Here is a 22,287-nt window from a genome sequence, read left to right as displayed (position 1 = left end):
AGCGCATTGCGACTGCCATCTGCAGGTTGAAATCCGCACTGGTGGGCGTTCGCCTGCCAAAATGTGGATAAACCTACACGATAGGAAATCTTAACAGCACATCTGACGGAAAAGCTCATAAAGGTAGAAAGACTAAAGAAATGCTAGTTTTGGATCATTCAAAGCACGAAACCACTCAGTCCTACGACAGCAGAATGCAGGGGATTAACAGAGCAGTTTCCCAGCATCTTTCCTAATTCTGCACCAGCACAAAGGCAGCAATGCTCTTTGTGAGCAGAGGAGGATGCTGAGAAGGCCACCTTAACCTCTGATTGCTGGGAATGGCAGAAAGGAAAATGATCTGTGGCCTCTCTCTTTATCTACAAAGACGGGCTTCCAACATGTGCAGCTCAGCTTGATAGTGCTGAAGTGTGGGGAGATTTTTCCAACTGGAAGGCATGATGTTTTCAGGGTAAGAGCCCTGAATAAGGAAAAGTTAAAGAGTCTAAAATGAAGTTATCTTTGGATTTACAACCATGAGTGGCTGGACTGTGGTTATCTGATTTGCACAAAATAATTCCAGCCAAGCAATGAGGCCATCATTGGAACACTGCAGCTACATTCAGAGTGATATTCCTTTGGTCATATCTCGATAATGCCTGACCACTAAATTTCACTGCATGGTAGGCACTGTGCTGTGCTGAGGTTGGCATTTTCAGGGTGGCAGCCTGTGAACAGTTTCAGCACTGCCTGAGAAACAGTTGCAGGTATACAAGATAACAATCTCCCTCCCAGGAGCTCAGGCTTTTTAATCCAAATTCAAACATTTGCCATCTGTGCGTTCCATGTAGTGTATTTATGGTCAGAAAAATTGCCAGGGCTTTGTCTAAACAGCAGTTATGAGAGAAGGAGGCCCCAAATTATATTTCCTATTGCCCACAATACAGTGCTGTAAAATCAGTGACATTTTCCAAGCACAGTTGTATGCAGGAATGTGATCTATTTGGGCCATGCCTGACTGAATCATTACATCCAGATTTATCAATCTGTGGAGTTTCTAATCAGACATAGAGGGAGCATGTTCCACCTCTCAATCTAGTGCCTTGGCAGGTCAGTCAATCAGAGCATTTCTCCACACAGCAATCCTGGATACACAATTCTGCTTTACATGCAGACAGGTAAAACCAGGAATTTTTTGCCCTTTGTCGACAATATCAAGAAAACTTATTAAAATTGCTTCTAGTCTGACCTTTGTAAATGCCTTCCTGTAACAGCAGGAGATAAGACCAAATATCAGAGCTAAAGGAAAGTATATTTTGGAAAATAGATTTATACTGTATGGCAGGCTAAGTGTTTTTATCAGAGAATTGTCAATAGCAAATACTATTGGTTATACTGTCAATCTCACCAGGTCTGTCAGAATGATACTTTTTATTATTTACTTTTTTTAAGGAAAAAACCTTGAACTCTTTTTATTGCCATTAATGTTATTAATTAACATCCTGATGAGAGGAATGGGCAAATTTGATGGTTTGTTTAGAATGTTAGCACACGTGCTTTATTATATGGCTATACTGGGAATATGTCCTGCCAGTCATCCACCCTAGCCATGGCAAAGATGTTTGATAGCTTGAGAAAAATGGCAAATATTTAAACTTAACTTAGAATTAATTACTAACCAGCTCTAAGGAGTTAAGCATCAAGAAGGGAGTTAGGAAGAATAAAAACTGGTCATAATCAGAGCAGGGAGGAGATTTATTCCCCCAAATCGACCCTACTAGAAGCTTCTGCAAGAGAACTCCAGGTGTGATAAATTTATGGCCTCCCCGCTTACCCTCACTATTACTCTTTCCAAAGCAAAGAGTATTATATTCTCAAGTCCTTGACCTCAGATAAAGCCTGAGATTCCTTTCACTTCCCCTCACTGCATGTCCCCATGTCCATTTGCCAGCACCACATTCCAGTGTCACACTGCAGACAGGCCTCATAAATTAGCAGTGATATTCTCGTGAATGCACCAGAGGAAACTACTCCTGTCAAAGCCGTTGGGAAGTAACCAGGTTCAACTTGTGTCAATTATTTCCAATTAGGAGGCACCATAAACTTCATTCTCAGAGTGCAGGGCTGATCATGACTGTTCTAAGCTGTCCAGGCAGAGCAATGAGATGTTCATTGATGCTACCACATAGGATGTGAAAGAATCAGATTCAGAGGGGCCCAAGAGGTTTCATAACCATGCAAACTACGTTTTTCTCTTTCCTCTCCATTCCCCTCATTTGAACACATGTGGTGAGCCAGTGAACAAGATTCATTTGCTCTGAATTTGGCCTCGTGAAGTGAAAGGAAATGTGTCTAAAGTTATTCACAGGCAGACATGCTAAAATAATAGAGAAGAAGGACTAACAGATGGATTAGAAAAGTCTTTAGTGAACTAATTATATTCTGCCTTAGTACCTACACATGCAAGCTGCACATCTGTAAGGTTCCTCGATCCTGATGAGGGGATGTATCTCCTAATTACATCAGCCAGCAAAGCAAGCCTTAAATGAGCTGTTGTTTCCATGTGCAGACAGTTACATGGCTTGCTCTCATCTCTGTTGTCAAGACCATGTTATTTTTCTGTCTTTTCTCACCTGTTCTTAATTTTTTTCCTACATCTCCAGTGAAATAGTCTCAGAGAGGAGGTAAAAAAGAGAAAAAAAAAAGCTAATCTGATCCAGAAATGAGAGATGGAACTGGAATTATGAAGCTAATGTATCAGAGGAGGGAGATTTAGAAAATATTAATGCCACAAAGGATATAAAATCACTTAGTTTCAGCTCCTGTATATTGCATGATCTTCATTTTCATTTGCTAGCCCAGGATGGTATCCAGTAACAGCTGACTCAAGTATATATTCTGAAAAAGCATCTAATGCTGATTTCAGGAGGAAACCTCACACTGGATGAGGCCTTGTAGAGCCACAGTTTGCAACCTCCAGCCTCAGGTCCATTTTAATAAATTTGCAGATTTAAATTTTCAAAATTTCAAGCCTGTTACCAGAAGGCTTAAATCCACAGGTGGTCCCATGACATTTTAGAAACCCATCAATCTAGAACTGCTGCTCTCAGGCTGTGTGATTTGTCAATGGTATGTAAAGATTTCCCATCACGGCTGAAAGGTAACACCAAAGTTCATTAGCAAGCCATGCAATTGGATACTCCATCAACAGCTGAACATCTAATTTAAAGAAGAATATTGGTAATCTGAATTTCCAACAACATAGATAAGAAAAGACATCTAAGGGATTGGTGAATGAGAACATGCTAGCAGAATTAAATATGTTTAATATGGTTAAGAGGCACATAAGAGAAGACATGCCAACATTCTACAGATATTTATTTCAGGGTTATTAATTCATCCCTTTTCCTGGCATTTGTCTCCTTAAGAGAGATAAGACCAAAGGGATATAAACAAGGGAATAATAAAAAACAAAAGAGTGAGAAAAATATAAATTGAATATGAGGGAGAGGAGAAGAAAATAAACATCTAGTCAGTAGCTGCCATCTGGCAGTGAAATATTTTCCCTGATGAAACAGTGAAAGAGATATGTCCCTGTTACTGGAAATATCTTAAACTAAACTAGGCCGTCACATGGGAATGGTTCTGCAGAAAACCAAAACTAAAGTCTAGTAAATTTTTGTCTTAAGATGCAGTGAAACATTTCAGCAACAACTTGTCTCGGGTGCACCAGCAAGACAAAGCATTTGATCCATTCGGCTTTACACAGATCAATCAGCATTTTAATGGATTTACAGATTATCAATTACAGATAGAGGATGCTTCAAATCTAAGACAAAATGTTGTAACATGATCTGACAGCCAGAGCTGAGACTGGATAATTTCTGGCCATGGATACTTAGAGAAAAATAAGACGGACGAATGGATGGAAAGAAGGAAGGAAGGAAGGAAGGAATGTAGGTCTACCTGTAACAATTGCCTCTAATTCCAAAAGAAGCAAAAATTCCTTTCCACTGTACTCTTGGAAGCAGTGGAAGGTAGTTGCCCTCACTGCAAACACAATCTAGTGTTTCCCCTGCTTCTTGGCTAACTGCCTCCCACCCTATTCTCAAGGCCCTCAGTCTCCACTGCAGGAGTTACAATTGATTTTTTTATCGCTGCCTCTCATAAACCATTCTCCTCTATGTCCCAACAGTTTGTGTTGCTTTCCTGTAAACTGCTTGCAATTTCTCATGGGCTTTGAGACCTTTCATCGACCCAGTGTGGTGATTTTCTGATTGTAATTCCTGCCGCTGCCATGCTCTGCAGTGTGCATGCTGACTTCCAAACCTCGGAGACAGGATCTTGCTCAGCTCCAAATGTTTGAAGTGAGCAGCGTGACCCAACACAGCAATAGCCTTTTCTCAGTATACAGAAGGAGTAACAAAAATCACTCCAGACAGCAAAAGTCTCCAATTTAGACTCTTACCTGTGCTACCTCTTCAAAATCATCATGTCTTTTCTGCAGCGCACGTGCTCTGTGTAGGGACTTCCCCACGCCTGTGTGTTTGCTCAGAAAGGCTTCCCCGTGATTTTCAATCCAGTCCAGTACCTGCCAAAAAAGAACATCCAGTTACCTCTCCTGTCGCAGCAGCACAGAGAAATCCTGTGAGGGTGAGGATGAAACAGCTGCAGAGGAATGCTTTCTACTTGCTATGGCTGAACACATGCAGATCCGTCAAAGTCTGTTCCACTACACAGAAGATAAATGTTTATAGATGCTACTGTAAATTAGGTTTATTGAATTTTTACTATTCAATTTATTTTGAAGTGTAGCTTAGTTATTTGAGCCTGGCAGATATTAAATATCTACTTTCACATAAATGAATTTTGGGGAATGGGAATCAGAAATCTGGAATCTTTTACAGGAAGTACCCTCCTCTGAAGAGCTCCTTGAGTAAATTGAAAACCAGCAATAACTGATTTCATATGTCAATGTGAGAGTGAGCACAAAAGCATGGCAGAAGGATCAATTAAAATCTATTTTTATGTGAGGATAAAGCATTATCAGAGAACATGGAATGAAAAGGTTAATAAACCTTCACTGTAGGCCATAAAATATTGACAGTGTGCACCCTCCAAGTCTTTCGAGTTTTGAGTTCCAAATGTTACTGATCCTTATGGAAAAGTAGGGTGACAAATCTGATATTCTTAGTTAAAGAATTTTCTTTCAAAAATAGGTAATTTCTATGTCGACTATCCATGTGGAGTTTCTTCTCACAGTAACACTGGCACTAAAATTTAGATCAAACCTGTTCGGGGTTTACTGCAAGCTGGAAAAAACCCAATTTGATCATATAAGCCTGGGAAATTTCAGGAGGTGATGGCCATGCTTTCTACATCCCTTTCCTGATACACAGAAGCTAAGGGAATAAATAGTACTAGATCAGTGCTGGTATTTCTGTAACAGTAGCTAGGACTTCATCCAGCGAGGAGCTCTGCACTCGCAGTGAGTTGTGGATCCTCACTGCTACTGATGCTGATGGACTAGGAGACAACAGCTGGGATGTCTGTCACACAAGGGATAGGACACTGCAAGCACCCCCAGGATAGTGATACTACCACAGATATTATTGATTAAGCACAGAAACCTAAGACTAGAAAAATGGAAGATGTGATTATTTTTTAATTATTATTTCAGGCAAGTAAAACTATTTCATGGCTTGGTTGTACAGAATCTAAACCACCTGGGCTCTCAGCATTTTCTTAGTGTAGAATGCAAGCATATTTTTATAGGAAGTTCTAAGTACAAACAAAGCTTTATACACATATACTTAGGTTCCAGCCCTATTTCTTTGCTGGGAAAAGCATTTTTTAATTAATGCTCTGTGCTTACAACATATTTTTCATCCACAGAGTAAAAATAATTACACAAAATGGGGTATCAAAGTACTTTATGTCCTGCAGGGACAACACATATTTGGCACAAGTCACACTGTGGGTATGAGGAAGCAGGACCAGATGTGTTGGCAGTACAGTCATTACCTCCTGCTTCCCTTTCTCTGACCAGTTTGTCTCCCATTTGCTCTGGGTAGAGAATCCTAAATAAATTCCTTCAAACTGTTTGACAGTCATGTGCCAACTGGTCTGCTAAGAGCTTTTCTGCAATATCTTTTTGACCAGGAATCTCTATATAACTTGTGTTAACAATTATTGGAGGGTAGCCTTCTAGCATTTGTGTCATTAACAGTCTGCAAATAATTCCATTAACAACATCTTTCCTCCTGTCAGTAGTTTTCAACTTACCTATTAAAAATGGAACCAGATCCAAATTCAAGTTTGGAAAAAATCTCATCTAATATTATTTTTTAAATGGCAAGTGGCTTTAATTTAAACAATGTTTCATATTAAATTAGTATGCAGTATGTGCTTTCTGTTTATTAATAATTGATAGCCACTCACTGTAACTACAGGAAACTATTCCAGGAACTTTTTCATGCTTATAGCATTGAAGTAGTAATTACATAAAGATAAAATTTTTTATCCCAACCAATGTTATACTGGCCTGTTTTAGTCACTATTAGGTGACTGTTGACAGGGACTGACTCTTCCATCTTATAAACAGATGTTTTGTTACACGCCTCAATTCAGAGTAAGAAATAAAACACACGACACCCACTTTTAACAAAGATGAAAATAAAGAAAATTAATCTAGACCACAGTACTGGCCAAAAAAAGGAAACTTTACTCTCAAAAAAAAAAAAAGAAAAGCCAAAAAACAAAGTGATAAAACATTCATACGTAGGTAATAAGCCTTTGTTCCAGGACTCATATAAGAGCTGGCAACTCCTGCAGCAGTGTCTTAATGTTGCACTTGAGAAGTTATTCCATAATGCCTGACATTCCTCTACCATGAAAACTTCCCTCCAAAGTTATCTATGCAGGTATTGATTAGGTTTCCAAATCTTTAATTTATAAAATTAGATATAAAATACCCCTTGAGGTATCAAAATTGTATACCCACTTAATAAATCAAATCCTTGTGAGCAGACAAGATTAAAAAAATAATCTAGAAATCATCCACTTAAGACATTTGCTGTGGCACCCTATTTGATTACTTCTTTCCTATGTCTTTTCTGTGCTTTGAGTGCCATGTCTCAGATTTGACATACCCTTCCTTCTCTTTAAAAAGTTGTGGTTTAAATTGTTTTATTAGGTCTTTTTTTCTGCTGCCAATTCCCTCGAGAAATAACTACAAATAATTACTCTTAGAGAATAACTTGTTTAACAGCATGTTCTATGTCTCGGAAAACCATGTTAACATATCTGACCACTCCAGTTTTCAATGAATTTGTTTTCACAACCATCTTGTGAAATACATAAATGCTATAATTTCATTTTGCATAAAAGGAGGGGAAAATACATATATTACATACATATATATACACATACATACACACACACACACATATATATGTAAAGACTAAGTCAATTGCTGAGGTGTCCCAGAAAGCTGACAAAAGACAGGATATTAGGATGAGGTTCTGATAATCTGATAGCCCTAATTAACAAAAGAATTCTCAGCATTTACTAACATGCTAACAAAAATACGTTTTTCCTTATATAAAGCACTTGCATCTAATAAGCTCATAGTAATTTGCAACCATGGAGAAATAACACATCTTTGTTTCCATCCTACAAGGCACAGAAAGTTTGCTCTCAATGAGGAGTTGAGGTACGGAATAGCAGATGTATGGAATAACTGAGTGAGGATAGCAACAGCAAGAACATAAATCTGGACAGACACAAAGCACTTACTCTCCAGTGCAAATAATGAGAAATGTTAAGCAATTAAACTGTGGCAAATACAGGAACAACTCTGAAAGGTCACAGTTAAACCTGAAATCACCAGCACTTGTAAACATCTACGTGTCAGCGAATTTGGAGAAATTCTCCCTTACTCTGAAGAGAGGAAATGTCTTCAGAACAGCATAACTGTGTAATAATTCAAGATAAACATTTAATGTTTTAATTGAGAGCACAGACTGTGTAACTTACTCTACTGCTGAAAATTAACATCTTGAGATAGAGCTAGCCACTGAAGTTACAGTAACTTAGTTCAAATAATTTAATTACTCCTTAAAAACTTAAGGAGCTTGAAGATGCCATTAAAAATGCAGTTAAGAGTGTTTTCCAAATTGCATCTTCAAATTTCCTAATTGTCCTTAATTGCTAAGCTATTTTTTTTCTAGCTAGGAAAAGGCTGCAAGTCATGAGTTCTTTGGAATTAAAATATTGTACTACAGATTCATCATCTGAGGTGTTTCTTGAAACATAACATTTATTTTTTAACTCCAGTATATTCCAGCTCTCTTTCTCAGTGTATTTACTACAGTACTCACACTAGTTTGAAAGCTACTTGAGACAGGGGCCAGGAGCTCCATCCTGCTTGGCAGCTCCTAGCACAGGAAAGCCTGATCCTGCCTCACTGCAATTTGAATCTAGGCTAACCACTGCTCTGTGGACACACTCCCCATGTAGGCAGCATTTTCCAATCCAGGCTGTCCATTAGATAATCCTGCATTAATAAAAATGTAATTGACTTCAAACTTCAAGACACATCTCCAAGCATGGTTGCAGCTGTCCCTGGAATCACCTAGGAAGCATCAAAACTCACAGACAACTTCTAAAAGAACGGCAGGATAAGAGGCCTGGTATTTTACCTTCAGCTATGGCAAATTCCCATCCCACCCCTTACTGACCCCATCACTACAGGCGAGTTCACTGGGGTAGCTGTTTCTGCTATTCCTCTGCTCAGTCCCATAGGATGTCCACGGGAGGAAATAAATGAGCTGCTCCATTAACTCTGATGGTAACTTCCATGAGACTGCAGAAACTGTGCATATGAGGCTAGGAGGTGAGAAGGTGGCTCCCTTTCTTTCCCAGATGGAGATTCCTAATACTGTGTTTAATTTCCACTTAGCAAACTGAGCATCAGGCTAAAAAGCATGACTGTTTGCTGGGAGCCTGTAACAGAAGCAGAACACAAACCAAATATATTCAAGAAGCCCAGCTGATGTCAGCAATGTATATTTGTGGGAACATTGCAGGACACACATGTGAGCTAAAACGATGTTAATCTCTCTTTTTTTTTTTTTTTCCCTAACTTGTTTAAGATCAAAAATGGTAGAGGCAGTCTTTTCTTTCTATCATAATGTGCATGTCCTGTCTCCTTATCTCCTTAGGGGCACAATTACACACCCAACAAAATAAACAGCAAACCCAGGTCACCAAGAAAATTAAATAAAACTCAGTACAGTTACAGCAGGCTGAGTGTGCTGGCTATTACAGTCATTATATGGCTGGATGACCACGAGATTCAAAATGCTACCTGGAAGAAGAATAGCCATAACTGTCCCTTTAGAACAATCTGTGTAACTGCAAAAATAATAATAGTGGTAATTCAGACAGGCTTCATCTGAACACAGCACTGGGAGGCAGGTGCTTTGAAAAGAAACAGTTCCAGAGCCCTCTCCACACTCCTTTTTGCTGACAATTGAAATTCTGCCTACAGGAAGTCTGAGACCTATGGCACACCTAAGCTGGCAAAATAAATATGGCCCAGGTGAGGTCAGGGAAAAACCTTCTTGTCAGTCCATTTGCAGGGAATGGTGATTGTATGGGATAACATAGGAAAACACGGAAGAAAGAAATGGAAGACTGGTTTTAAAGGGAAAAGGTTGAAGAAGCAATCAGGCAATAATTAAGCAAAGTTCTGGAATGATAATTGCTCTTCCTCTAGGCTAATTTGTATGATGGAAATCTGGCAAGATGATTGCATTAGTGCAGTTAAGGTCAAGTCTTTTAATAACTTAAAAAAAGTTAATTTGATTTTTAAATTTTAAAAAAAAGCAATGGGGCACTATTTTTAAAGGGCAGACTTTTCAACATAGCTCTGTGAAAATGAAGTCTTTCTGTAAGTATCTTTCCTAATCAGTAAACGTGAAAAAGAAGAAACATTTCATATGTTTACCTGATTTAAATTAAAACCTCTTTGGGAAACAATTCTTTCTAAGCAAGTCTTCATGATATGCACCCATTTTACATGAATACAAAATTTGAAAGAAGTAGTAAATCCATTACTCTAAGGAACTATATCTGTTGTTGAAGTTAGTTGAAAGATTTCTGCATTTTCACATCTTTTAAACTGTATATCTTTTTGAATAAATGAATGAAGATGAAATAAGAATAACTTCAATAGGAATCACAGAATCATTAAGGTTGGAAAGAAACTTTAAGATCATTGACTCCAACCACTAACCCAGCACTGAACTACGTTCCTAAGACATCTACACATCTTTTAAATGTCTCCAGGGATGGTGACTCCACCACTTCCCTGGGCAGCCTGAACACTGAGGCTTGCTCAAATATACCAGTCACTGACCCCTGCCCTCGTCCTACAGGAGGAGATGAGAAGTGTAAGCTGGTGATTAAGATGCAGTTTGTTGTGTTAGTGGTGACAGAGTACCCCGACGTCTGCATTTCACCCAGGCCTGTGTTGAACCGTTCCATTTCCTGAGTGAGATGACCCATTGAAGTGCCTCAGCCATGGGAATCATTAATCTTTGTTACTCTAAGATCCACTGTTTTGCCATAGTGACTCTTAAAACTAGGCTACTCTGAAAACGGAAAATAAGTTACAACATTTTACACTTTAAGCAGTAAAGAGTCAGATCTTGATCTCAAAACAGCACAAACCTGGCATAGCTCAAAGGGGTTAGTTTAACTCTTTGGTAAGAGAGTTGTAATAAATTCCAGAGCAATTCCACCCAATTTATTCAGCTTTAAATGAGGTGTCATTTCGAATAGGTGCATGTGCATTGCCTAACTTCAAACACATGAATAGAGCCTCTAAAAATCTGCAAAGCTTATGTCAGTGAAAGGAAGCCAAGCAGTATCAAGCTGCCACCATGAGCATTTTATTGCTTGCTCTTGAGATACAATGGGATAACTAAATTCTGGTGTGATACCAGGCATTCATATGGCACTCCAAAACTTGTGGTTTTATAGTCTCATCACTGTTTCCACTCACAAAAATCAAACCTTATCTTTACCTTCTCTGTAGCTACTATTATGAATGCCCAGTAACTCCAAGGCCTTGCATGTCTGAAACCTCCTATTCCAAAAGCTCTGTTTTTGCCAAGCCTGCTTTTTGTAACCAGGAAGTGTAGTTAAAAGGTTTGTGTTTCAGATCATACTTTACGTCCAAAGCTTAATGTAAATGTTTTGTTACACTGCACAGCAACAGAATCAAATCTTTTCTGTCAAAGCCCTTCAAGACTGTACAAGCCCACTAAGTAAGACTTCCTGACTGTACTACATTCTGCAAATACAAGACAGAGAATCTCTTGGCTGAAAATACTTCATTTTCTTCCAGTAGAAGAACTAGAAGCTACACATCATACATGTATTTATGAGCAATGCAGTTCAAAGTAGATGTGCTCTCAGGATACCCATGAACCATTCCCTTATCAGGAGGTAAAAGGGCCTCTAACTGATAATTTGCACATTTGCCAGGGAGACCACTGAATCTGAGTGGGGGCAGTAGCCAGGGGGGTATTGTCGGCTTCTATTCATTGCAATTCCATCTGCTGGACAATGTTGCTCTGTGCAGGCTGGCATGGCCAGCCCAATCCCATGCCTTCTACCAAGCCCTCTGGGAGAACTTGGTGTCAGCAACAGCACCAGGGAAGACAGAACTAACACAGGGAATCGGAAGAAAAACAAAATGAAGAATCCCCCCAAAACCACAACAACTGAAAGAGACTTAATAAGACCTAATCCCCTATACTGAATAAAATGCACATAAAGTCTGATTTAAATCAGTTTCTTTTTGTATTCCAAATCATTGCTGAAAATAGACTCCTTTTCCCTCCTATCCCTGGCCCTGTCACAGCAGGGTAATGTCAACTAAAGGTCTAGCTGAGAAAAATACACCAAAATACAAAGGAACTTATCCTCTGGCTTTTCCTGCTATTATTAATGGTTTATAATACAACCCAAAACAAAATTCAGCCGTTCTCATTTGTGGTTTTTTACCTCATAATAAAAACTGAGCTCCCTTTTTCACTTCTTTCTTCATTATAAATTTATGTTGGTGGCACAGTAAAGTATTTTTGACAGATTTTTTAAAGATGGGGATCACACCTCATGTTTAAACCAGAAACATCATCTTTGGCTCCCATGAAATTATTTTTATTTTCAGAGGCATCTATATATGAGTCTGTAACTCAGATCTTGTTCTCACCAAAAGCTACTGCAAAGTTTCAACTGACTTCGGCAAACGTGGGTCAAAGACCCCGTGTTTGTCAAGTTAAAAGGCAGGAACTATGCATGCATCCAGCAGAACTTGAGTCTCTGGACACACACCATGTTCTGTTTTCCTTCTGAACATATGCAGTTCATATGACAGCGTGTCCCAGGCTGCACAGGTAGTGCAGGTAAGTGCACTCCCCATGCAGATACAGCCCTGCTGATGCAGTTCAGCAGTGGTGGGAGGGAACTGTGCCTTACTGTGCTCACTTTTCTTTGGTTAAACACATCAACTCCTGCTAGAGTTTTAAGAAATAAGCAACAAAGCAACAAGGATTTCATATCTAAAGCAGGCTGGAATTGGAGTGATTTGGTTCAATGCCCAGCGCTGCAGTTCAGCAAATGACTCAACATCCCTGCTTCCATTCGCGTTTCTGAAATGACATTACCCACATTTACGGATGCAATAAGCAAGGCTGAAAGAGGAAGTGCTTGGAGTGAAAGCTGCCTTGAAGCTTTTTCAGCCTCTGGCAATACGTGGCTCCAAATTTGGTTGGGGATTCTAGGAACTTTTTCCAATGCAAGAACACACTGAAATATCATAAATAGTAAGCAACATCATGGCAGTTGTGCAAAAGTGAACAGGCAATCCACTGAAAGGCAGAGCTTTAAAATCAGGTGTAAGCTGCTCCTAAACCTCTGAGGTATAATTGGCTAATTGCTGACCATATACCTATAAATCCTGAAATACCACAGCTCAATCTGTCCACGTGGTAATGACTAATTCATCTTCAGAAAATAATATAGACAGCCTACCAAGTTCTTCTGCATTTAATTCAGCTCAGACATTAAGTAATAAGTCACTTCTTTAAAACTGGCTTGAGAGGTGGTATATCCCACTATCACCAGACCAGCAATCTGAGGTTTCAGGGGTTTTATTGGGTGTGTTTGTTTGTTTGTTTGTTTGTTTTAAGGTGGAATTGAGTGAACAGAGCTACACTCATTAACATAGTTGGAAGACTGGACAAGAAGGATGAACTTTGATGCCTCTTCAATCCTTTCTCAAGGAGGATCTCTCTTAAAACGTTACAACAGATAATGTTCCCTGAAGTCAGTCAAAAATTTTTGAGCATCATTTTGCCTTTCCTTTTCACCACAACTCCTCCATGTGGTATGTATGTACTCAACTGTGCCTGGGTCTCTTTCAAAAGTCAGGGAACTAATGCAGCTGCTATTAAGTATGATTTTTTAATCACTCTCTGCTTTTGCTCTCTAATTGTAGCTATTCCAAATACCACCACATAATTAAGGAGGTCTTTTCAAAAGAAAAAACATGCAGTCCCATTTACCCTGGGAAGGAAAAACAACCTTACAGACCTATCAGTATTTTGCTGCATACTGCAACTAAATTAACGAGGGGAATTAAATACAGAGCCAATTAAAACATTTAAAAAACCTTCCTTTATTCCTTTGTCTACATTCAACCAAATAAAGAAGTCCCCATGAGGTCAGATTGTAGGTGTTTTTATGAGCTTTCTGGACATTATGTGAAAGTTTCACCTCTGCACAATTTCTCATTTTAACAACAAAAATCTAACCTCTGTAGTTAAAAACCCCACTAGTCTGTCAAAAGCAGAACATCCATGTTGTGTTCTTTGCAGTGGGGGCAGCCTTGTGAAGCACAGCTGATATTAGTGAACACATCTGAGTAAATTACACAACTACTGAGGCAAGTGGGTCCAGAAGAGTGTCCTAAATATGTAAAAATAAACGCATATAGTCTTATTCACACTTCTCACTGCTTCTATCACCTACAGATATCCTACAAGCCCATCTGGAAACAGGACTGTAGGAGTTTATCCAGACAAGACAGTGCCTGCAGCAGGATCCTTGTTCATCAACAGCTTCTGCAGTGGAAATCTCTACAGAATAACAATTCCCCCAGGCACCCCCTTCCTAGAAGCTTCTATTGCAAAAGTATGCCAAATAGTTATGAAAGAGCTCCAGAGTATGACTAAGTGAAGACATTCTAAATATCTTCCATAGCAATGGCCCGTGCACCAAATAAGACTGTTCTCAACTTTTCTAGCAGGGCTCAAAAGTTGATGGTGACCTGCTGTAGCAGTGCTCTTCCATTCCCCATCCACCTCCAAGAACTTTCACATTATTGTAGACCTATAAACCTGGACAATAGTCAGAATTCCCTGTCTGCTCCCAGATATGCCGCCCTCCCATGAGCACCACAGCTGCTCACTTCACGCCATGATGAGGTACCCACTGCCTCCTGCTCCACCTTAACTCATTACCTTTTCACAGGCTTATATGGCAAAAATAACCCCGTGTCTGCTTTCTGCAGATGGCTGTTATGTACTCGTACAGTTCTTTACATCTATAAACATATCATGATGGTTTGAAACTGATTCACATTTGGAGAATAGTGAGAGTACGATGTGTTGGAGTTCCATCCACCTTCATGTAAAGAAGAGTTGTTCCCAGCTCTAGTAATTAGTGAGATGTAGGATTTAGTTATGTCTCTGGAAACAGCACGTTCCATTCAGGGCTCTGGCAGAGCTGGCTGGGTGTAGGCTGGGCATTGTCACAGCAGTACTTGTCCATTTCCTCTGGATACTGGCTGAGGTCACACAGCCCCAGCCTCTAGGATGCAAGCTCCCCAAAAGGGAGTGGGAATATACACATGCCTCTCCTACCCTGAGAAAGAACTTCTTTCAACTTAACATTGCTTTCCTTTGGCAAAGTTCACATTTATCAAATGTATCCCACTTATCTTTCATTTTCTTGATTAAATATTTTACTTCACAAAATTTGGCAACTGCCCCTTTAAAAACATTCCAAGTAAGAGAACAATAGACAGACAAATGAAGAACTAATGTTTCTTCCTTAATGCCTGGATTGCTACTAATGTTCCCAGAATATTGTTTTAAAGGAAATCAAAAGAAAAGAAAATATCTTCAGGTTAAAAACCTTGTTGTATTCCTTAAATGCTGAACTTCTTTTAGAGCAAATTTCAAAGCTGAGTGTGGGTGGAGAAGCTATAAATAACCACATTTGTACATGCTCCTTCTGTACAAGACACAGAAAGTGTGTTCTGCATCAGCATAGAAAGATGATGCTGCGCTCTGCATGAAGCTTCTTGATGCTGGCAGGTGGAATATTTCTTTTGCAGTTATGCTGCTGGTGTTGCTCTTTGTGAGTCTTTTCTCCAGCTCTCAGGAATCACACCTGGCACTTAGCTGTAGTGTGATCACTTAGTAATACAACTCATCAAATCTGTCAGTCTCTTACCAACAATAATATTTAGAAGTATTTTCTTACCTAGGGTGTGTAGAAGGTTTTGGTTGTTGCTGTCCATAGCACTAGTTAGAACAGTGATTTTTCTCCTTCTGAGGCTAATACATTTTCCCCAGGTCTCCCTTTCTTGTCCCGAGTTTGTCCTTTCAGATCAGTTTTACAGGGTGCGACTGCCGCGTCAGGCAGAGCTGAGGCCATATCTAGTCTAAGGTCTGGGTCTCCCCATCTGGGCTGTTTGCTTGGTCATAATCAGTGTTTTCTGAAAGAATATCCCAGGTCTCTCATAGCTTAAGAGGATGGGAAGAACACTGTCCCAGGCAGAGTAAGCATTGAAGAAAAGGCAACCTGCAAAGCTCTTGATTTTTTACTCAAGCAAGCCTCCATTTCATTTTCCTTTCTGATTGCTTCCACCACTTTAGGCTTTGAAGTTCCCAGGAATAGAAATATCTGAGCATGCTCAGTCTGGCCCAGTTCCCTCCTCATGTGCACTTATGTAGGGGATCTCTACAGCTCTTCGGTATCAACAGATAAAACAATATCCTAATTATTAGAAACCCTTTGTATGTTGAGTTAATGCTCAGACTCTGCTGTGACCATCTGTACTAGGGATTTTATTAATTCTTCAAATAGTTATTTAGCATCTTGTGTTTCTTCCTACCTCTAGTAACTGCTTTGCTTCCCTGGCACCACACTGACAGAAAAACAGTATTTGCAACTTGATAGTAAGTAGAGACACACTCAGGACCCAGCTGATTTAGATTTCTAAGGTCTTGACCTCCAAGTTGTTACTAATGACAGCTAATTTTCATGTTTGTGAACACAGCATCACAGTGTTGATTTTCATGTCTGTGAGGAAAAGCTTTCTGATCCCATAGAGAAATTTGTGCATTTTAAAGTGTGGCCCTTTGTGGCTTGTGAAGTGTTTTCCTTGCATTTGTTTGCTTCGGGTTTTTTCTCAGTGGGAGTGTCCAAAAATGTAAAAGGACCCCTTGAAATACAGCAGGCACACAGGAGGGAAAAGAGGAGTTACATGAGCTCTTTAGAAAAGTACGTTATCCTCAAATATGTAAGTAGAACTACTTATTTTAACTCTGCCAATGACAGATGTGGCTATGGTCTTCTAGAGAAGAAACAAAACAAAACTAATAGTGGATAAAGATTCAGAAAAAAACACAACTGCTCTTCACAGTTCCAACCCTGATTTGCTTTATGGTCCCTTGCAGTGCCTCAGTTTGTAAAACACAGAAAGAAATCCACTGATAGATAAATGTCAGACTAAGATAACGCTATCATTACTTCTGTCACTAAATGCACATTTTGATAGTATAAACCCACCTAAATTGTTACTAGTTTAAACAAGATATTTAAAGGTAAGTAACAATTAGAAAGGACTGATAAAGGAAGGATGAGCTTTACAACAGGGTAGTCTTTAATGCAAGCACTATGCTCCAGGCCCTACACAGACACTCCTCACTGTGCTTGAGTTGTCTCCTTCACCGCAGAGGAAACTGCTGACTGACCAAGATATTAAATAAAGCACTGCTTTGGGTTACTACTGGGACCAGGTGATTTAATCATCCTGGTTTAACAAGGCTTACAATCACAGCACACAGCAGAGACAGGTTTAGTAAGAGAACAAATCCCAACTGGGACAAATGGGTCTTGGTACAGAGTCTCATAGCATTACAGAAAAACTCACCAGGATGGCACAGCACTGCAGAAGTCTTAAACAGCCCTGCCAGGAACAGAGCCCTTTGGGGCTGAGCATCATGCCAACAGCTAGGAAAACATAACCTTTCTCCACTGGGCTCTGACCTAATTAGAGACTAGAGGCAAAATACAAGAGCGCAAACCATGTGGGAAAGGAGAAGGAGAACAAGGATAAAAGGAGTGGATATTCTTCATCAGGGAGTTTTCTAGGATCTCTTGTCTTTCAAATAAATAGCCAGATGTCCCAAACATTTTATCTCCCAGTTTATGTGTGTCAGGCTGTGTGCAGGGAGAAAGGAATGCAGTGCAAGGCTGTGTCTGACCTGCTGGCAGCACTCCCCTGACACTGGTCCTGCCCAGGGATTCAAGCCTGCACCACACCTTTCCTCCTGCTGTAGGGCTACTGCAGCATGTCCTCTGCTTATGCTGCCTGTCTGTCAATCCCCGCTCAGGCAAACCAGCTGTGCTTGACACAGGGTGTCCAGGGCAAAGAAGTCACAGTTCAGTACTGCAAGTAAGTGGGGAAAGTGCTGAGTTAGTGTGGTGTGTGAGAAGCTCTGCATGTAGCACACAGACCCATGCTGAGCCAGGCATTGGGTATGCAGGACACAGCAGAGCTGAGATAAAAAGCCCAGGATGTTTGCATCATTGTGTAATCTATAGCTGATTCTTCTATATGTCACAGCAGAAAAGGATCCTGTGAGGGTTTCGAAGGGTGAAAGGCCAATAACCTCACAGATTCACCAAAGGAGGCCATGGATAACAGCAGTGAGGAGCTGTTTGTAGGAGGCAAATGAATTGATAGTGACCCCAGAGTCCTGTGGCAGATTAGTAATGCAATAATAAACAAGAATATATGTGCAAGCAGGATGAGGCTTATGAAAAGTCCCTTCAGCAAGCAGCAACCTTGAGCTGTTCAAGAGAAAAGAGGAGCCACCTAAATGACTCTAGGGGTGAGAGTCACAGGCAGAATGAAGAGCAGAAATTTTTGGGGACTTTATCTAAGAGCACCTTTTTAAAGAAAAACTCAGTTTTCTCCAAACTGAAGTTTTCTGTGAAAAACTGCTTTCTTTCTTGTTTTTCTCCTAGCTCAGTGGCTCTCAGGATATGGCATCCCAACTTCCTTCTCTTCTTGTTTCCTGACACCTTGTGCACTTTGAAATCCTGTGGAGGTAAGCAAGCAGTAACAATACCCAAAATGTGTTTTGATTGTGTAAAGTTAGTAGTTTTTGTTGGAGAGAAAGGGAAAATAATAGTAGAAAAAAAGTTTCATTTTGTGATTTCCCTCCCCCACAACTTTTCCTCCTTATTTGGGAAGGGAATTGTCTCAAGGTCAGAAAGTTTTATATGTTGCTGAAGCCAAAAAAAAAAAAATTCTCTATCCCTCAACACACGTTCCATCTGAAAAAATTCAAAAGGCAGGAAAGAAACAAGTCAAGAGCTATCAAAACAAAGGGAGTACAAAGGTGAAAGACCAACGGACAGGCCTGAAATATGTTTGGTTTGTGTGTTTTCACATTTGAAAGACATTTCTGTTAAAAGGGAACCGTAGCATAACATAAAAGAAGTTTATAGCTGTAACAGAATACAGGGGTTTGAGCCAACCAGTTCTGTCTAAATGTGCCTGAAGGGTTACCCCAACCCAGGCAATAGCTTCCAGAACTACGATCCAGGTTACAGCTTTTAAAAACAAGCAAGAAGTTATGTAAGTAGGAGTTCTCTATGAGGAATATGAAACAAAAGAAGTCGCCTAAAAGTCTCCTGTGAGCTAAAACACTCTGTTTAGTCCAAAATAGTGCACAACCTCTCTTCCAAGGACAGAAATACCAGAACTGTTCAGTCAAGTTGGTTTGGTAAGTCGGCTACAGAAAGCAGGCACAGCCAACAGGACATGCTAACAGAGAAAGGAGCTGCTGGAGAGCACAGCCCTGTGGAGCACGGATAGCGTAAGGAGTCTGCGGCACGGAGCGAGGTAGAGCTGCCAGAAGGAGGAGTGAGAACTAGCGGGAATGACTAGCAGGGAGAGGAGCAGCTAGGAGAAACAGGTAATGGTGCCAGATCAGCTCAACCTAAATTGGCTCTTGCTACCCAGCAAGACATAATAATCTCAAATCATGAGTGTAATTCATTACCGGGGGGGGAAAGTAACCAGCTGGCTGAGCAGCTGCTCTGTGGAGGAAAACACAGTGAAATTGTTATAGTTATACTTTGGGAACTAGCTATCATTACCCTCTTTGTTGTCTGGCAAGGCTTTTTCTCACGTAAATGAAAATACCTTTTGTTGGCCATCAGTCAAAAGCAATATGAAAGAGGATTGATCACTCTGAGTGACAGGGAAGGCCACAAAAAAGCTGGGAGGCCATATCAGGAGCTAATTGAAAGGAAAGATCAAGGGAAACAAATGGAGTAGAAAAGAATGACTATTTTGGACTCCTAAATCAATGCCCAAAGTAGCGTATTTTTTTCTTAGCATAAAAGACCCTTATTTCATTTTTAGATAGTCCCAATAAATCCTGTAAGACATTTCCATAAGGGGTAAAACTGGAGTAGCAATGATTTTGAGAGTTTAGAGCAGGGATTTCTTAATCAGACATCCTGAGATGAAAAGTTCTAGTCATGAAGCTTTCAGTGACCTTTGGCAAGTTGTTCAACATCAACCTTTTAGAAAACCCATAATCCTGAAATGAAAGAAACCTTAATAAGAAAGAAGAACTACTGTTATTATTGCTTCTTAAAGTTACAGGGGAGAAAGTTTTCTGGAATTCCAGTCTACATCTATTCAAAGATCTTATTTTTCTCCATGTCTTTAGTGACAATTACTCATTCTAGCAGTTGTTTTCAAAAAATATACATATTTCTGGAGAAAACTCTATTTTATTTCTTTTCTTCACCACTGTAGGGCTAATCAGTAACAGACAAGCCTAATTCTTTCTCCTCCTTTGCTACCACAATAAGAGCCAAGGATGCCTTTCAGGAGCAATAAACTACACATGATACTTTCAGGGATGCTGCCATGCAAACAATCCTGGGATAGAAAAAGACAACGAGGACATGATACATAATGACTACAAATTCTGATTAAGTGTACCAGCAAATTTTAGCGTTTCCTTTAGGACTGACTTCCCTGCAGTTTTCTGCAAAGCCAATCCTGTATCAGGAGACACTGAATGTCTGGCAGAATGGTTAGAGGTGCTTCACACCACACAGGCTTTGGGCTCTAGCATCCTAATACATCTCACCCACCATTAGGTAGAGAACTGAAGGTCTTGTCTGAAGAGCCTACCTTATCATTATTTCCCTGACAGTCAAGAATAAGAGAGGGAAGTATCCAGGGTACAATTCAGATCTTAGACAGACTGAGTCATTCTCTGAAGGTGCCAGTGTCTCTCTGTTGACCATAAAAGGAGACCACGCATTAGGCTCCTGACTTGGATGATTCAGTTACGATCCTAAAGACAGGCAGGATAAATACAGACCACGGATAGTTACATCTACCTACAGAGAACTAACTGCATCTTTATATCACCTTCTCCTTTTCTTTATACTGTGAGTTGTTTCCTCTTCATCCACTAAAAGACAGATCCAAAACTTCAATGAGTCAATCAGTAAGATTTCAGAGGGTTTCCACAAGGCCTTCTTAGCGTAAGCTCTCAGTTAGAATCCAAACATTTGCAGTTCAAGAAGTAGCAAAACAGACCATCTGAAAGTAGTAGGTCTTGAAGGACGGACAGTGCTCTGAAGAAGAAAACCTCTTTTTGACAGACAAAGGAATTTTATTTTTCAGTTCCTCTTCTCACTTCAATAGGTTCAGAGATCAAGCTGGCTGGTTCAGATTTCTACAGATCCTATCTCCCAAGACAGCTGTGAAGCTCATCAAAGTGTTCTCGCACTGCTCATACATCAGTGTTAAGTAAACTTCAGTTGGTAACTGAATCTGGCCCCTGAAGTTTGACATCCCTTGCACTACTGCTCTGTGTATAAATTAAAAAGTGATCATTATTATTTTTTCATCAGTGACTCTTTAAAAGCACAAAGAACAATTGTCTTCTTGGCTTAATAACCATATAGAGGAAGAAAGAGGAAGAACGAGAGAAAGGTTGTTTCCAGATAATTTGAAGTTACACTTTAAATCAAATTATGAAGAGGATAGTGTACTGTTAACCAGTAACCTTTAAGGAATTTCTAGAATGATATCATTAAATGAAAAGTTAAAACTATAGTTCTTTGTGATGAATTTTGGCACAAAAAAATACAGGATAATACTGGTCTAAATTCAAGAGCACTGTCAGAAGTTTAGAACAGAGCTCCCTCTCTCTCTCATGTGAGTTCAAAGTATTTAAAGCAATTTACTTCTTAACCTGATAGCCTAAGACATGCCAGGTGTTCTTACACAATGCACTGATCACTGGTTACAGAGTGCAGATGTGACTGCCTGGACAGAAACACAGAGCCTGCCTCTGTACCAACAGCCACTGTCTGAACATGCTCAAGTATCAATGTGCCAAGTATTTGCACTCTCAGTCGGGAAGCTCTGCTCTGGTCTTTTGAAGGGCAGATTTCTAAGCCAGAGTTACTGGCAAGTTGCTTTCAGTTGTGTTCTTTTTTCTAGAACCCTGTCCTGTTTGTGTTGGAAACCCTGAGCGCACTGTCTATAAATGCTCTGTGTCTTCACAAGCTAAAGGAACTAGGGAAACATCCATATGAAATCACCAGAAAATAGGTGGGCAACATTCTCATTCTCCTTCCTAGCATGGCTGCCTTGTGCAGCAAATCCAACACAATCTGGTCATTGAGAAGTAGGGATTGTGTAGCTGTGCAGGGTGCTCTTATTCTACTACTCTCTGCTGCCACCAGAGCTTAGAGGTATGTCTATAGCCAGTAGAAATCATCTGAAACTCCTGCATAATCCCATGCTACTGAGGGTCCAAATTAAGGAATGGCAGTCCTCTTTGAAGAGTTCAAAATAAGCAAATAAGTCACTCAGCAACGTTTTTGTTA

General features: G+C 39.9%; 1 protein-coding gene across 14 annotated transcripts in view; it reads right to left on the bottom strand.

Moving 5' to 3' along the window:
• The window catches only part of KALRN (kalirin, RhoGEF kinase), a 515,157-nt gene that overhangs the window by 235,152 nt on the left and 257,718 nt on the right, over window positions 1-22,287 (bottom strand). For all 14 annotated transcript variants that reach the window (XR_001875782.1, XR_001875783.1, XM_017820865.1 and 11 more), the window contains exon 10: window positions 4,448-4,570. Coding sequence is in view for 12 of the 14 variants with exons in the window: in XM_017820865.1 (XP_017676354.1) it covers window positions 4,448-4,570 (123 nt within the window). In the remaining 2 variants the exon portion in view is untranslated. The remainder of the gene's footprint in view (window positions 1-4,447; window positions 4,571-22,287) is intronic.

The sequence above is a fragment of the Lepidothrix coronata genome, unplaced genomic scaffold, assembly GCF_001604755.1.
Source record: "Lepidothrix coronata isolate B3197 unplaced genomic scaffold, Lepidothrix_coronata-1.0 Scaffold86, whole genome shotgun sequence".
Taxonomy (NCBI): Eukaryota; Metazoa; Chordata; class Aves; order Passeriformes; family Pipridae; genus Lepidothrix; species Lepidothrix coronata.
This window is presented reverse-complemented; position numbering and strand designations above follow the sequence as displayed.